Source organism: Cetorhinus maximus, chromosome 30 (genome assembly GCF_964194155.1).
Source record: "Cetorhinus maximus chromosome 30, sCetMax3.hap1.1, whole genome shotgun sequence".
NCBI lineage: Eukaryota > Metazoa > Chordata > Chondrichthyes > Lamniformes > Cetorhinidae > Cetorhinus > Cetorhinus maximus.
The window spans coordinates 25,154,361-25,171,034 of record NC_135908.1 but is presented as its reverse complement, the minus strand read 5'-3'; the positions used below and the strand labels follow the sequence as shown (position 1 = coordinate 25,171,034).

At 45.6% G+C, this 16,674-nt stretch overlaps 1 protein-coding gene across 15 annotated transcripts in view; it reads left to right on the top strand.

Annotated features, from left to right (window-relative positions):
* The first annotated feature begins 212 nt into the window (after positions 1-212).
* LOC144670148 (tropomyosin alpha-1 chain) overlaps positions 213-16,674 on the top strand; it is a 38,166-nt gene continuing 21,704 nt past the window's right edge. For 2 of the 15 annotated variants that reach the window (XM_078532635.1, XM_078532637.1), the window contains exons 1-5: positions 381-699; positions 1,060-1,185; positions 1,387-1,512; positions 14,026-14,159; positions 15,990-16,107. In XM_078532635.1, coding sequence (XP_078388761.1) covers positions 586-699; positions 1,060-1,185; positions 1,387-1,512; positions 14,026-14,159; positions 15,990-16,107 — 618 coding nt within the window. In that variant the 5' untranslated portion in view covers positions 381-585. Of the gene's footprint in view, positions 700-1,059; positions 1,186-1,386; positions 1,513-5,453; positions 5,825-14,025; positions 14,160-15,989; positions 16,108-16,674 lie in introns of those variants that run through there. The other 13 variants (XM_078532632.1, XM_078532631.1, XM_078532636.1 and 10 more) reach the window with 12 other exon arrangements.

The window sequence follows — 16,674 nt, the reverse complement described above, 5'->3', positions numbered from 1 at the left end:
TAGTTTGGTGGAGTTGGGGATGGGGGGTGTGTGGGGGTAGTGAGGTGTAGTTTGGGGATGGGGGGTGTGTGGGGGTAGTGAGGTGTAGTTTGGGGATGGGGGTGTGTGGGGAAAGCTCCGCTGTGCTGAGTTGGGCTCTCGCCTCTCCCTTTCCTCACTGCAGAGTGATTGGATTCTCTCCTGTTCAATCCCTGGGTTTTTAAGTGGAGATGAAATTGTGCTGACGGGAAAAGGGTGTCCACACGAACTCCCCATATACGGTGATGCTCCGAGTCAAATGTCCCCCAGCAACGAATCAACGGGCTGAAGCAGGACGAAGATTGGCCATAGGGTAGGGACAGGCTCCGTCTGCTTCCAAAAAAGTATTAAATGTCCCGAGGAATTCAATCTGCTCCCGAGAAGGACATATTTCTCAGGCCGGGGCTGGATTCAGTGCACTTCAGCTCAGCTCCTGAACCAGCTCCGTCTCTCTCTCTCTCTCTCTCCCTCTCTCAGCCAGACTGCACTCCCTCTCTCCTCTTGTTCCTTTTCATTTTATATATATAATTCCTCTCTGCCCCTTCCAAACAAAGCCAAACAGCAGCCATGGACGCCATCAAAAAGAAGATGCAGATGTTGAAGCTGGACAAGGAGAATGCCTTGGACCGAGCTGAACAAGCCGAAGCTGATAAGAAGGCGGCCGAGGACAGGAGCAAACAGGTTGGCTACTTTTAGCAGCGATCAAACCCCAGCTCGAACCTTAATGAGAAACACCCGAAGCGGCGCCGCTCCCCGCCAGGGACCGGCTCCAGCACCGGGAGTATAGGCTCCAGATGTTCAAGGCGTTCATACCTGACTGAAAATACTGTAAATGTACAAAGTGAACGTGCAGATAACTAAAATGCAGCAAGGCTAATTTTGAAAAAAAGTTACTAGACTTGTCGATATTTGGGTGTTAAATTCTGTTTTGGGATGTTAAATCCTCTCTGGGAATGGAGAGGATGTAACATTCTGGGGATAATTTGAAGACAGCTTCTGGAGTTTAAAATGTGTTTTAATAAATCTCACAATCTCTGATAGTTTGAGGATGATGCTTTACAACTGGAAAAGAAATTGCGAGCAGTGGAGGATGAGAGGGATAAATTTTTGGAAGATTTCAACAAAGCCGAGGAACGGCAGCTTCTCGCCGAGGAGAATGCGACTAAGGTATTTGTGCGCAGTAAATGGACGGTCTCTTAACCTTTCTGCTTTTGTTTTTCTCTTTCTCTCCATCTCTCTCACACACACTCGACCGCTGGTCTGCGCCGAACACGCCGTCTCTCTCCTCTGTCTCTCTCTCTCTCTGTCTGTACTATCTGCCAACGCCTTCGTGCTGTACACGAAAAAAAAAACCCTCCCAAACTGTAGCTGGAAGATGAGCTGGTAGCTTTGCAGAAGAGGCTGAAAAGCACGGAGGATGAACTGGACAAGTACTCTGAAGCCCTGAAAGATGCTCAGGAGAAGCTGGAGTTGGCCGAGACGAAAGCTACTGAAGTGAGTATAAACCGCAGCTTCACCTCCATAGAAACTAAACTGCACACGAGCACTACTTCACTCCCGTGCTACTTTCCTCACGAACCTCGGTGCATGACAAGCCGCAAAAGTCACAGCGGGTACCCTCACTGGTTCTTGTGTTAACCAATTTGTTTTCCGTTGTTTCAAAGATTTTCCTCTTCCCAGGTATTTTTTGTAGACAGCGAAACCCCCAAGATTGCACCTAAAAATATCCCTTGAGACAGGATTAGATGGTATGTGCGGCACTATCCTGAGTCGGGTCTGTGTGCGTATTTATAACCCAGTACTTTATATGGCATTGAGCTATCTGTGCAGGCTAGGGATCTGCGCCTGGGGAAAGGCGAGAGTTGTAGGACAAGGATGTTTGGTGTGTTTAACAAACTGGGAACGCCACTCGTCACTCACTATCAGACCAAAAGTATGTAAATGAGCAGGAATAAAACTGCCTGAGACAGAGATCACCCTTATGAAGAGTAGTGGCTTCTTAGCAGTTGATTCAATGGACGGTAGCAAGAATTCATTCGCCCCCTCCCGCCCCAGTCATCTAGTTGTAATACGAGTTGGGATTACGTTAGTAAGGGATATTCCTTAAAAGGAAAAGTATGCGGAGTATTCCGAATAGCACTTATATCTCTGGCATTCAAGTGAGCAAATAACTAAGCTTAACCAGATAACCGCAGCACTAACATAGCCAAGTTAGATCACTCAGTGGGAGCTGTATTAGCAAGTGCCACGTGTAAATCCTGCTCTTAAGTTATACAGTCTTTACACGTTTTCTGTGCTGCCCGTGTCCCGGGTATTTCTGATTAATATCTGGCTGAGTGCGTTACATAAAATGTACAGCGAGATCCCACACTCTGCCACTTTATCGCCTTTAGAAGCGACGTGATCGCCTCGCTGTGTCCCACGTCCCATTTCAAATCACCCAGAATCTTTAATAGGTTACAGATTGTTTTCGGCTCCAGCAGATTGTCAGTCAGGGAATTATTCAACTTTAGTATTTAATGGTAATTTCCAAATTTCTGAAATTCGGGTAACCCTCTCCCAACCACTGTCCAGTGTGTCCCAACTGGGAGCAGACTTCGTGCCACAGGAGGATCTTTTCTAGATTGGGATGGAAATAAATTTATTGGTAGCTGGATGCTGAGAGTTTCCGGACAATGACAGTTCTTCAGTGAGAAAGTCACCAGACTAAGAAAGGCTTCCCTCTCTCATTCTCCTTCATTGGTAATGTTGGCTCCTCTGCTGAAGGATTTAACTCCTTGCTGGGTTGGGACTCAATGGACCCCAATGCTTCAGCCAAGTGCCCGTTATTCATCTCTTAATCTTGACAGTGGGCAGCAATGGATTATTCCACCATGGACTGGCATCCTTCCCTCAACTTGTGTCTGCTTTGTGCCCAGTCCCAGAAGAAGTGGAGAAGGTGATTAGAACAGGAGCTGATTTCTCCCTCTCCGATCCGGGTGTACTGTGCTGTTTCCTTCTATTGTTTCCTCCTCTTCTGAGGGGAAGAATGGAATGGAATAATGGTGTTTAGTGCAATGGGAATGGAATATAAAAGTAGGGAGGTTTTGCTATACAGGGCCTAGGTGAGGCCACATCTGGAGTACTGTGTATAGTTTTAGTCTTCTTACTTGAAAAAAATATATAATTGCAACCTATTCCTGGGATGAAAGGCAGACCTTATGAGGAAAGGCTGAACAGGTTGGGCCAATACCCACTGGAGTTCGGAAGAATGAGAGGTGATCTTATTGAAACATATGAGATTGTGAGGGGACTTGACAGGGTAGATGTTGGGGGAATGTTTCCTGTTGTGGGGGTAGGGGGAAGTCTAGAGCTAGAGGAAACAGTTTAAGATAAGCGGTCTCCCTTTTAAGACCCAGAAGAGGAGATTTTTTCACCTCTCAGAGGGTCACTACTCTGTGGAATTCTCTTCCCCAGGGAGTAGTGGAGGCTGGATCATTGGATATATTGAGGCTGAGTTAGACAGATTTTTGATAGACAAGGGAGTCGAGAGTTATGGGGGAGGGGGGGGCAGAAACGGGGGCAGGCAGGAAAGTGGAATTGAGATCACAATCAGATCAGCCATGATCTTACCAAATGACAGAGCAGGCTCGAGGGACTGAGAGGCCAACTTCTGTTCCTAAGTCCTATGTTCTTATGTCCTCTGTGTGGAGCAATAACTGGCCATCAATTTTTTTTTTTGTTCATGGGATATGGGCATCACTGGCATTTATTGCCCATCCCTAATTGCCCTTGATGGGGTTCTGATCCAGATGGTCACCTTTCTTGGGCAACTAGTATCAAACATTGATAAGAAAGTGTCACAGCCGCTTTGAGTCTTAACCATAACCTATATTGCAGAAAGGAGTGAGCTGGAAATATATTAAAGAGTGACTGTCTGAGCTAATTCCAGCCTCTCCACTCCCTGTTCTCATGTTCGGGGTCACTGAGCCCAGTTGTCCCTCTGCAATGTACATTGAATTCATGCAGATTTTCATGAACTTTTGCATCTGTCTCAGTGCCAGATATCAGTGTGGGGATGAAAGATGCCCTGCATGGTGGGTGCTCAGTGCCATCTCTCCACAGGTGAGCACAGGTTAAATGAAGAGGGTTCTTCTGCTCTGAAAGAGAGACTCACTTTTCTGGTCTTTTGTTATTTGGGTCATTCCAAAGCACAGTTCAGTCATTGAATTACTTCTGAAACACTGTTACTGTTGAAATATCAGAAGCACAGTGGGCAATTTTAACAGTAATGTGATTTGACCCTGTCTGTGACATTTGGGGGATAAATATTAGCCAGGCCAAAACTCCCCAGCTCTTCTTCAGAATAGCGCTATGGAATATTTTATGTCCACCTGACAGCAGAATGAGTTTAACACCTCATGTGAAAGACGGCATCTCTGACAGTGTAGTACTCCCTCAGTACCACAGTGGGAGTGTTGGTCTTGATTTTGTGTTGTAGAGTGCTACTGCTGAGATAAAGCTGTCAGTTAGCAATGTACAGAAGAACAGTATGTTTGTATTTCCCATTGCAGCCCATCTGAGCTCAGTGTCAGTTTGTGCTAAAGCCGGTTTAATGAAACTGTACAGTCAGAATGGAGTGGGTGATTGTTCAAACTGCTTCCTTAGAATCCAGAGAGCATTCACCGCATCATTCCAGGCTAAATTCAAACTGAAAGCCTAGATGTGAGAAGACAACTTCCTCATCGGTATAATGCCTTGATTGAATAGTTTATTAAATTATGTTCAGAAATAAGAGTTGATGCCAAATCACAGGTATCCCTGTATTCCATTCTCCACACGCCAGCACAGGGGCCTCGGCTCCCCGGGTGTGATTTAATGCGTCCAAATTGGCTGCAAGTTTACCCAGCAGGGGTGAGATTGTGAAATAAATAAGGCTAACATTCATAAGGCTAAGCATCCCAGCTGGGAAAAAAAAACAAGGTTTTCTGGTCATTTTATCACATTGCTCGCTGTGGGATCTTGCTGCGCACGCATTGGCTCCCACGTTTCCTACGTTACAACAGGAATTACACGTCAGAAGTAATTCATTGGCTGTGAGGCGCTTTGGGATGTCCTAAGCTTGCGGCTGTATACATTTCAAGTCCTTAGCGTTTTTCCATTTAATAAAGGATTGAAACGCTGGTTACATAACACGCTCTAGGCGGTGAAATCATAACATTTGCAGCATTTCCCTGACATGTTCTTCAGTAAATAAATGCTTTACCCAGGTTTCTTGCAGTGTTGATTTGCTGGTTGGTGAATTTAATCAGCTCCCAGCCTGACTCTGTAGGTGGCGCATTCCAGTGAGAAACACCTTGGAATGTGAAACTGACCAGAGTGTTAATTTCAAGGTGTGGCGCTTGCTACCAAAATATTTCCAAATACACCAATCTGGAGAGGTTATAACCTGAACTGAAGACCCTTACTCGCTTTGCAAAGGTTTTTAACGTCTCCCCTCCTCCCTCCCGTGTTCCTTGTGGGCGGGAGAGGGTTAAAAGCCTGGGGTTACTTCCGGTGCTAAGTGCATTCGAAGCCGGGAGTGTAGGGATTTTTAAGGCAAATTTTTTTTCAGGCTCCTGGAAGTTCGGCTTGATTTTTTTTTCCCAAAAGGGGGAGGAGTGTAAAGGGGGAAGTGAAGTGAAGGAGACTAGGGATGGCCAGCACCATGTCGGTGGATGCAGTGAGGAGGAAGATTAAAAGCTTACAGGACCAGGCAGATGAGGCGGAGGAGAAAGCGGAGAAGCTGCAGAAAGAAGTGGACAGGGAGCGACAGCACCGAGAGCAAGTGAGAGCGAGGAACCATGAAGGGCTCGGGATAGGGATTGGGATTGGGATAGGGAGTGGGAGCCAGGCGGCGCTAACAATGTCCATCCTGCCGGCTCGGGCTATTGCAGCAGCTCAGTCAGAACCAGCCCAGTACCGGCAGCCTGGGGAATAAACTGCCCTGTTTCCCAGGACCTCCTCATCGATCTGCTCCCAAATGATGGGGACTCCCTGCTCTTTCGCAGGAGGGAGGGAGGGGGAGGGAGCCATTGAAGGTTTAAAAAATATGCTTACATCCTCATCGTGGATAAGCCAGTCTAGAGAAGCAAGTGTTCAAAGCAGCTTTTCTCCTGATTACAGATGGGAGTTTAATTGAAGGGTTTTTTTCCCCCCCAAGGCTTAAATGTTTACTGTGTCTTGTGTCCTAGTTTCCTGGCTTTTGAAGATTGCATTTGATTCAGGAAACTCGTTTTCTGATTCCTGTGCATCAGGGTGTATAGTTTAGGCGCTGTTACAAGTTCATTCAAAGGTTAAACCTTTTTAGGAAGAAAGTTGTGCATTCAGTTATGGTCTGGATTCCGAACTTGGCTGTAAAATGAATTGGGAGTTGAGTCCAGGGGGGTGAATCTGTGCTAAACCGATAAACAGGCAGTGAGAAGTCTACGCTTCTCCTTTGATGCGGTTTGTACTGTCCGGCATTTGGCGGCCTGGTCTGATTTAATCAAACCGCTGACTGGAAGCTGGTCTCGCAGTTTTACTGGTGGGCAGAACAAAGGAGAGGCTGCCGAAGGACTTTTATCAGCTCGATCCAGGGCTGTTTGTTTAAAGACTGCAAATCAACCCGAACAGAGGGTTTATCTAGGGCATCGCCGCCTCTCCCTGGGTGACTGGCTCCCATGCAGGTTTGATGGGTTCTGAGATGGCTGATTAAACCCAATGTGCCATCTGCAGGCCCTGGCACACACACAGCAGGTGGTGTTTGAAAGTTGGGTAGATGGGTTGCTTGTGTTCTCCCTCCAGCACCTTGACTTTTGTCCCAGTTCCTGATGGGGAGTCTCTGTGTTTTTGGTGCCTTCCCCAATGAGCCTTTTCCATTTTGGTCAGTCACAGGCCAGAGTCTCCCAGGGGTCAGCGGGATGTTCAGCCATTTGAGGACCCCTGAAAGCCCTGTCATGACAGTCTTCAGCCATGACCAAGCTCTGAGCAGAGCAGTTGCTTTGGGAGTCTGGTGTCAGGCATGTGAATGTGCCCCACCCAGCAGAGTGACTGATTAGCGCCTCGATGCTGGGAAAGTTGGCTTGGGGGAGCACATTGCTGTTGGACCAGGTTTCTTGCCCCTGGATTTGGCGGATCTTGTGAAGACACCACTGGTGGTACTTCCCCAGTTCTTTGAGATGCCTGCTGTAGATTGTCCTAGTCTCTGAAGCAGAGAGCAGCACAGGAATCACTGCTGTCTGGTAAACATGCCCTTAGTCTCAGGTTTGAGATCCTGGCTCCTCCAATCCTCTTGCTCCTCAGTCTGAAGGCTGAGCTGGCACATTGGAGCCTGTGATGAATTTCATCATCTGTGTCTGCCTTTGTTGAGAGGAGGCTCCCAAAATATGGAAACTGGTGCACACCTTCCAGGTCACGCCATTGATCTTAATGTGGGGCAGATGTTGCGCTGTAGGAACTGGTTGGAAGAGGACCTTAATTTTCCAGGTGTTTAGTGAAAGGTCCTTTTTCCCATTTGCTTCAGAGGAGGAGTTGCCACTGACCTGGAGCTCAGTTTCTGCCTGAGTGCACACTTAATGTTCCTCCATACCCTGTCTGCTCTGTCTCAGTACTACCCCAATCCACAGCAAACCTGAAAAAGTCAACCGACAGCTGATGACAACAAATCCCTGGAGCAGATGGAATCCCTGCGGAAACACGGCAGAGACGCACTCCTACTACAGCTGCACAACCTCATATCCCTCATTTGGGGAGAAGGGAGCATGCTGGGGGATTTTGGGGACGCTGTGATTGTGACTCTATTGAAGAAGGAAAGACAAGTCTGATTGCAGTAACTACAGAGAAATCTCCCTGCTGTCTGTCACAGTGAAGATCATTGCAAGGATCTTCCTGGACTGCCTCCTGCCAGTGGCTGAGGAACTCCATCCTGAGTTACAGTACAGTCTTTGCCCATTGAGAGGCACCACAGATATGATCTTAGCTGCAAGGTATGTTCAAGAAAAATGCAAGGAACAGCACCAATCGCTGTACATGGTCATTTTTGACCTCATGACAGCCTTTGGCCCTGTCAACTGCAGAGGCTTATGGAGTATCCTCCTCAAATTTGGCTGCCCTCAGAAGTTTGTCCCCATCCTCCTCTGCCAATGCAAACTGCGATCCACAAACCCTAACTCCATGAAACAAGGCTGTGTCATTGCACCAACTTCCTTCTCCATTTTACTCACTAATACTGCCCCTCACCTCCAATCTACCCTCAGGTGTGGAGGTAATCTACAGAGCAGATAGGAAACTTCTGAGTTTTGCAAGCACTGGTTGATTGAGTATTGTCAGTACTCTCTATTGTGAATAGCTGAAGGGACGTGATGTTTGATACGATCCACCAGTCGTTGGGACATGCAGCCCATGTACCTGGCATCACACCGGCATAATGCCTAACATTAGCTGTGATTCTGTGAATGGACAGCACTTGCTGAACAATGCCAAGTCGGTTTCGCAATGTGGCTCACTTGCGTTTGCTAGAAGCTACATATATTCATATGTTGAGAACTGTCTCCTGCAGGCAAAAGGAATATGTCCAGACATTGAGCTTTTTTTTTTGAATAAATGAAAGCTTGTGGGATAATGGGTCCCTGGTGCATTTGCTATGGCAACGTCTTGACCAATTAGAGCTGACTTGCCAACCAATCAATGCCCCTTTCTCATGCAGTATAAATTGTTGTTCTCTTGAAATTTGACATTCTTGTACCTGTCCTGATGATGGACAGGATGTCTCTCTTCTTTCAGCAATACCCAAGTTCTGGATGACCGAACAACCGAAAGAGATTTATTCATGTAATATTTGCGAAACAGCTTGGTGGTCTTAAGTGAAAATCTTGACAATAATTGGCTCCAAGTTTTTCTTCCCATTCAATATTCTTGCAGAACTGCAGTAATGTAATGGTGACTATATATGGCCAACCAATCACCTGCTGACACTCTGCCACATAGGGAGATGCTGGTATTAGGCAGCTTTCCGCTGTCGATATCATAAGTGCTCCCGGAAGCTGCACTAACCTTTAGCCTCTCGGAGTAATAAACTTCTGAGGCTCAAAGTAAATTGAGGTGCGGTCTCAGTGTAGAGAAACTCAAATCCAACCTTGCCTGATTCACCTTTGAAATAGGATCTAGATACGCCTCAAGTTGGGAGTTTTCTAGGTTCTTGGGTCTTAGGGCAACTTGGGTGTGCATTGATCTTTTTGTCATCGCTTTTTAAAATAAAAGGACAGTTTGCCAAACAATTAATTTTTGTTATGTCCTGCCTTGAAGGATCGACTTCCTCATTCAGTGCTTTTTGTGACTTAATGGTAGGTTAGATACAAATCAACCTTTGAAGGATCCAGGCAAAGGTGAGCGAGCTTTTTTTTTAAGAAAAAAGCATATGTTATCCTGGGCCTTTATAAATAGGGGCATTGAATACAAAACAAGGAAGTTGTGCTTAATCTTTATAAATCAGTAATTAGGCCTGAGCTGGAGTATTGTCTAATTTTGGGCGCCACGCTTTAGGAAGGCTGCCAAGGCCTGTTAGAGGGAGGGTGCAAAGGAGATTTATTCAAATAATACTGGAGATAAGGGGCTGCAGAAGCTCCTTGCAGCAGAGAAAATCAGAAGAATGTACAAAAGAGGAGTAGGCCATTCAGCCCATTGCACCTGCTGTACCATTCGATAAGATCGCGGCTGATCTGATTGGGGCCTTAACTCCCCCTTCCTGTCTGTTCCCCATAACCCTTCACTCCCTTATCAACAAAAAAAACCTGTCTAACTCAGCCTTGAAAATATGCAATGACCCAGTCTCCACTGCTCTCTGGGGAAGAGCATTCCACAGACTAACCACCCTCTTGAGAGAAAAAAATCCTCCTGCCTGAAAAGGGAGACCCCTTAACTGTGCCCCCAGTTCTAGATTCCTTCACAAGAGGAAACATCCTCTCGGCATCTATCCCGTCAAGCCCCCTCAGAATTTCATCAATTTCAATAAGGTCACCTCTCATTCTTCTAAACTCCAATGAATATAGGCACAACCTGCTAATCTTTCCTTTAAAGACAAGCCCTTCATCCAGGAATCAGCCTAGTGAATCTTCTCTGAACTGCTTCCAATACAAGGATATCCCTTCTTAACTAAGGAGATCAAAATGTACAGAGTGCTCTAGGTGTGGTCTCGCCAATATCCTGTACAGATAAGACCTTTATACTCCATCCTTCTTATCATAAAGACCAGCATTCCGTTTGCCTTCCTGATTCCTTGTTGTATCTACTTGCTGACTTTCTGTGATTCATGTACCAGGACACCCAGATCCCTCTGTACTGCAGTATTCCGCAATCTCTCTCCATTTAAATAATATTCTGCTTTCCTATTCTTCTTGCCAAAGTGGACAACCTCATATTTCCCCCACGTTATGCTCCATCTGCCAATTTTGTTGCCCCTCACTTAACCTACCTGTATCCCTTTGCACACTCTTCATATCCTCCTCACAAGTTGTTTTCCTGCCTATCTTTGTATCTTTGGCAAATTTGGCTACAAGAATGTTATGGGCAGATTTAATAGAGGTGTTTGCATTATTTTGATAAAATAAATAAAGAGAAGCTGGTTCTACTGGCAGGAAGGACAGAGATTTAAGATAACTGCCAAATGGATCAGTGGGGATGAGAATTTTTTTTTACAGTACTACATGACCTGGAATGTCCTGGCAGTAGGACTAGATTTGATGGTCATTTTCAAAAGGGAATAGGATAATTATTTGAAGGAGCAAAATATGCAGGGCTATGGGGAAAGAATGGTGAAGTGGAACCAATTGGATCACTCTTACAAAAGAGCCTGTTTCTGCATGATGGACTGAATAGTCTCGTTCGTAATTGTCTTTATTGGAGGATATGGGAATTATAAATACACTAAATCAATTCTTGTCAGTCAGGATAAGGAGCTGATCATTTAGGACTGGGTTGAGAAATTACTTCACTGAAAGGGTTGTGAATCTTTGGAATTCTCTATCCCAGGGTTATGGATGCTCCATTGTTGAGTACGTTTTTTAAAGCTGGGGTAGACGGATTTTTAGATCTCTCAGGGAATCGAGTGATATGGGGAATGGGTGGGATAGTGCAGTTGGAAGCTGAGATCGGTCATGGCCATATGGTCTACTCTTGCTGCTATTTCTTGTCATCCTTTGTTTCTTGTCTCAGTCTTCCCAAGTGAGAATCATGGTGAGAATGGGATGCAGGTGATGCCACTGAGCTGTGAAATGTTACAACGTGCTGCGTTAATAGAAATCACTGTCATCAGGCAGTGCGAGGATGTGTTTCCATGCTCCTGATGCAATAAAGGAGGCATAGGTCACTAAACCACTGATCCCCAAAAGTAGCAGCAGACCAATGCACATGGGAACAGATAGAGAAGTCTGCTGTCAGCCACCATGAAGCATTGATGTGGCTCATTAATGCTGCTGCTCACTTGTTTTTGTTTTGTCCACGTGCCTCATTGCACGACTTGTAGTATAACTGCGTCCGGTTGGTGAACTGATTTTGGTGTTGCTGCAGATCAAACTCCACAGGATAGAATTTACCAGCTGTGTTGCCAGGGTGAAGTTAGGATGGTGGGGGTGGGATGGGGGAAGGGAGGTTGCTGGGAAAGCAGCGGCCAGGGTGAACTGAGAGTCTGTATCTTCTGGAATTTCTTCTGCTGTCCGAGAATCTTGTAGAATTTTCCATTCAATTAAATGAGGTTGGGTGGAGCAGATAAAGGAACCTCCAGGGTCAGTGATTCCAATGCTGTCTTAGTGACCTTCCCCTTCAACCTCATTAATTTGAGCTCATCTCTGCTGCCCGTACCCTAACCCTTACCAATGCCTGTTTGCCCGTCACCCCTGTGCCCACTGACCTACATTTGACTTGCCATCTGGATTTAAAACTTAGATTTAAAACTCTCATCCTTGTCTTCAAGTCCCTCCATGGCCTCGCGCCCCCTTACCTCTGTAATGTCTCACAACTGTCAGATATCTGTGCTCCTCGAACTCTGTCCTCCTGAGCATCCCCAACTTTAATCACTCCACCATCGTGCTTTGAACTGCCAAGGCCCCAGTCTCTGGAATCCCCTCCCTACACCTGGCTGTGCCTCTACCTTGCTTTCCTGTTTCAAGATGCTCCTTAAAACCTGCCTTTTAGTCATCTTGCCTAATTTTGAGGCTGGTTACTGAATACTTTTCTCCCATCACTCTCTTGTGGAGCATCTCGGGATGCTTTACTACATTACTGGGGCTATATAAATGCAAACAAAAAACTACTGCGGATGCTGGAAATCCAAAACAAAAACAGAATTACCTGGAAAAACTCAGCAGGTCTTCAGGTTTTGATGCTGCCAGACCTGCTGAGTTTTTCCAGGTAATTCTGTTTTGGTTTTCTATATATGCAAGTTGTCCATGGGTGGCGGAAGGAAAAGGATTGCAACTTTGATCACATGATCTACATCCAGCTATCTAGCCCAACAGGTCACCCTGGGCTGCCCACACCAATTGGAAAGCAAGCAAACTTAGCTCCCTGAAATCATGATTTTACCCACCTCGGATTTATTTTTCTTCACACCCTAATGATTTCTCTTGAAGCTTCTTCACAGCAATGTCTGGGAGGTGAACCTTTCCTTCTGGAGTGTCCAGGAATTAACAGGGAGGGATGGCAACCCCAGGAAGGGGAGAGAAATTGAGGCAGAATCATTGGTGGGGCAGATTGTACAAGGGCTGGGGGTAGGGATTGAATGAGGACTCAGGTTATACAGTGGCTGGGGAAAGAAGATTGACTATCCACACCTTTTATTTCTTACTGATTTACAATGAGCCACCCCTCTTTATGTTTGATGGGGCAGTTTGTAACATCGGGTTTGTTGGTGAAAGTTCAGTCTGTTTTGAAGCGATGCTTGTACAAGAGGGATAGTATCCTCAGGGATATGTAATCATTAATAGAGAATTGATTCCAAATCCACTCATTCACATTCTCCCTGTGGGTGAGGATGGTGCTTTAATCTCTGCTGTTCTTCACTGAACACCAACAGAAAAAGTTCATTGCCAATAAGGGCTGTAGATATATACTGGTCACCAATAAATTCAATCAGGAATTAAAAACAAGCTATTGCATGTAGTAGTGAGTTCCACATTCTCCCCACTCAGGGTAGCTGAGGCAAATAGCATAGCTGTGTTTAAGGAGAAACTAGATAAGCACATGAGGGAGAAAGAAATAAAAAGTTATGTTGATGGGGTGAAATGGAGTAGGATGGAAGGAGGCTCATGTGGAGTTTGAAGACTGACATTATCCTGCTGGGCCGAATGGTGTGTTTCTGTGCATAGGCTGACAACTAGCTTGAGAATTCTGAGAGTTAATGATTGAAAAGCAGCTTTCTATCAATTTTCTCTGCAGAGACTGATCTGATATTGCTTTTTGTGCCCTGGTTTTGAGTTTAGATCAAACTGCAGAAGCAATAACACATTGTGATGGTGTGACCCTATCTCAATGATCCCTTTAGTTCATATGACCTTGGTGCACAATCACTAGAAGCAGTTGATCAAAAAGTTGAGTTTGATCAGTCTTAAATCTGTCTGTGGCACTGTGTTTGGAAACTCCTTACATGTGTTGTGGTTCCCAGATAGTTAGCTTCTTGGTGAAGTGTTTTTCTTGATCAATAAGTTGCAAATCCAATTGTTTGTAGAATAATTCATCTATTGTAGTGACTGCAGATAATTTAAAGGGAGACTGTCCTTCACTTGACATGCAGGGTTACTGTGGGCTGTGCTAAATATAATCTCTTTGATTTTCCCATTCCAAGCAAATGCATGGGAAGATCCCAGTAAAACATTTAGAACAGAAGGAATGTCGTGGCAATCGGTAAAGGCGGACCATGTCTGTGAGCAGATTACTGTCAAGGTAGACTCTCACTCTGGAGTGGGTTGTGCCATCTCGTGTTTGCCTGGGTTTAGAGTGTTTGTTGTTCTGCCCCAGGCTGAAGCAGATGTTGCCTCGCTGAACAGACGCATCCAGCTGGTTGAGGAGGAGCTGGACAGGGCCCAGGAACGTCTGGCTACCGCTCTGCAGAAACTGGAGGAGGCTGAGAAGGCTGCAGATGAGAGTGAAAGGTGAGGAACTTTGCTGCTGATCAAAGCATTTGATCCCTTTGCTTGCCCAGGTTTTATCTCTTGCAGCTCCTGGTTACCAAACCTTGGATGAGTCTCTTCCTGCGGTATTTTAAAGTTGAATGTATAATGATGAACCTTGTAATTTTTTAGAACTCTTAGGGTAAGAATCAATCGTGATTGAAACAAATTGGTTTGATTGATACTAAAGCACCACAACACATTTATATAGCACCTTTAACATAGTAAAACATCCCAGGTTGCTTCACAGGAACGTTAACAAAGTCTTGCCTCAAGCAGGTTTGTTGGTGTTAATATTTTTAACCAAATTCTGATGATCTATTGAGTAATCCAGGGTTTCAAGTAGAACAGGTATTATCCGTTCCAAATTCTTCACCCTGCTCTTGAGTTCGAATTCCCCAAGCAGCTGGGTACACGTGGTCTCTGGAGGATGGACATTGATGCTTTGCTGAGTTTCCCGAGATGGTGGTGAGGGTAAATCTAGTTTCTGTCTGCCCTCCGATGCAGATGGGCAACCTGGAAACCTGAAGCTGTCCAGGAAATTGTCCCTCTTCTGTTAGCATTCCTCAAAAGGGGATGGATGCTGGGGATGGAAAGGGGCACAGGATGGAGCTGTCACTCTGTGTGGTGTGGGCACATGCTTGGACTGTTGTTTGGTATTATGGCTGGATTTGATGATACTCCCCCACTTCCCCCACTGAAGTAGTCAGGCTAGGGTGCCTGCTTGTGCTGGAAGCTGAGCGGACATTGTGACAAGCAGGACAAGGCTTGGCTGGAGTTCTCCATTGTTTCATTATCCAGGCTTAAAACCAAGAATGACAAAACCAAGAATTCTGGCATCAGTACAGCTTTTCGAATGGAGTGTAACATTTAAGGAGTGGGAAGGGTGGTCGGCTGGTGTTTTGCAGTTACTCTGCATGTTTGTGCACATTAAGAGTTCAAAAGCTTAGAAATGGAACTTGACCTACAAAAGCAATACTTAAAGGTAGCACTATTATTACTGACTAAATCATTGGGAATGATCTTTTAGTCATTCTTATCCTTCCTAGCTCTCTAAATTGTCTCTCAAAATGTAGCAGCTACCAGCCTTGGCAGCTGAGGTCATTTTAAAACCAAGTTGTTATTTTCTCCCTAATTCTGTCCTATGGCTATACTTGCTGAAGTGCTGATGTACACTGCGAGATCTGCTTTCCTTTCAACCATATCAGTGCAGTTCATGTTGTCTGATCATTGCTATTTCCAAGGGATTAATTACACTTCTAAGAGAAATCACCCAGTGTTGCTCTGTACAGGTCCTTGAGACTATGAAGTGTTGAAGGGAGCAGTCCCCTAGCATTGACACTGTTGCTGAGGCCTGGGTATTGGTCTCCAGGTCAGCAGGAAAACTCTGGTTTTGAATTTGACCTTCTAAAGGAGGAAAATAGCTTAGGTAGGAATTGTTACTGACTTAGACTTTTCTTCCCCTGAATGAATTGTCATTGGCAGATGAGCAATAATATGAAGCTTGATACAATTGATGACAAGAAGTGGCAGGGCCTAGGTTTGACTAACTGGGCAGGACAGGGACCAGGTTGGGGAATGCTGATACGCCTCGTCCAAAGGCCAAGCGAGGAGCCACACAGGGTGTGCAGGTGAAGTCTCAAGGCTAAGGCTGGGTAACAAGCTGTCTTGGGAATGAAATGGAAGCAGCATTGGCAAGACGTTAGGGGAGCGGTGAGTCTCCCATGGTCTCCCAGTGACTGACCTCTGCCTGATGGGAACTGTTGCTTCTTGTGGCTTTGTGCTCATCTGCATGTTCTTTGCTTTCCTTAGAGGCATGAAGGTGATTGAGAACAGGGCCCAGAAGGATGAGGAGAAGATGGAACTGCAGGAGATCCAGCTTAAGGAGGCCAAGCACATTGCAGAGGAGGCTGACCGCAAATATGAAGAGGTTGGTCCTTCTTATTGCATGAGTTTTGTGTGGAAGATGAAGACAGGCCAAAAGTTTTCAATTCCCTTCATTTTAATTTATTTAAATTCATTCTTGGAACATGAGCATCACCAGCATTTATTGCCCAACCCTAAAACCAGCCGGACATTTTTCCATTTCCTATGTCAGCTCTCATGTGGTGCTTGCTGATTTGTGCTGAACTGGAGGGTGAGGGCGTCGCTTTGAGCTGGGTTCACACTCTCAAAGCACTGGCTGTTCAAACCTCACTTCACTTTCTGGCCTTTTGACAGTGAGCAGACAAGAAAAACCTCCATCCCAGAGGCTTCAATATTACCCCCCTCCCAGAGGCTGACTCGCTGATCTTCTAACATGTTTGGATGTTTGTGTAGCCATTGTGCTTGCTGATTATGCTGTACGACTTGTATTTTGTGTATCTGGTAGATGTAAGTGTGCAGTTAGCCCCCTGTTGCAAAATAGGAGACAAACTGCCCTCTAAGAAAGAACAGGAGGTATGTTGATTTTTTTCTGCAGTGAGTTGTAATCTGGAATGCGCTGCCTGAAAGGGCG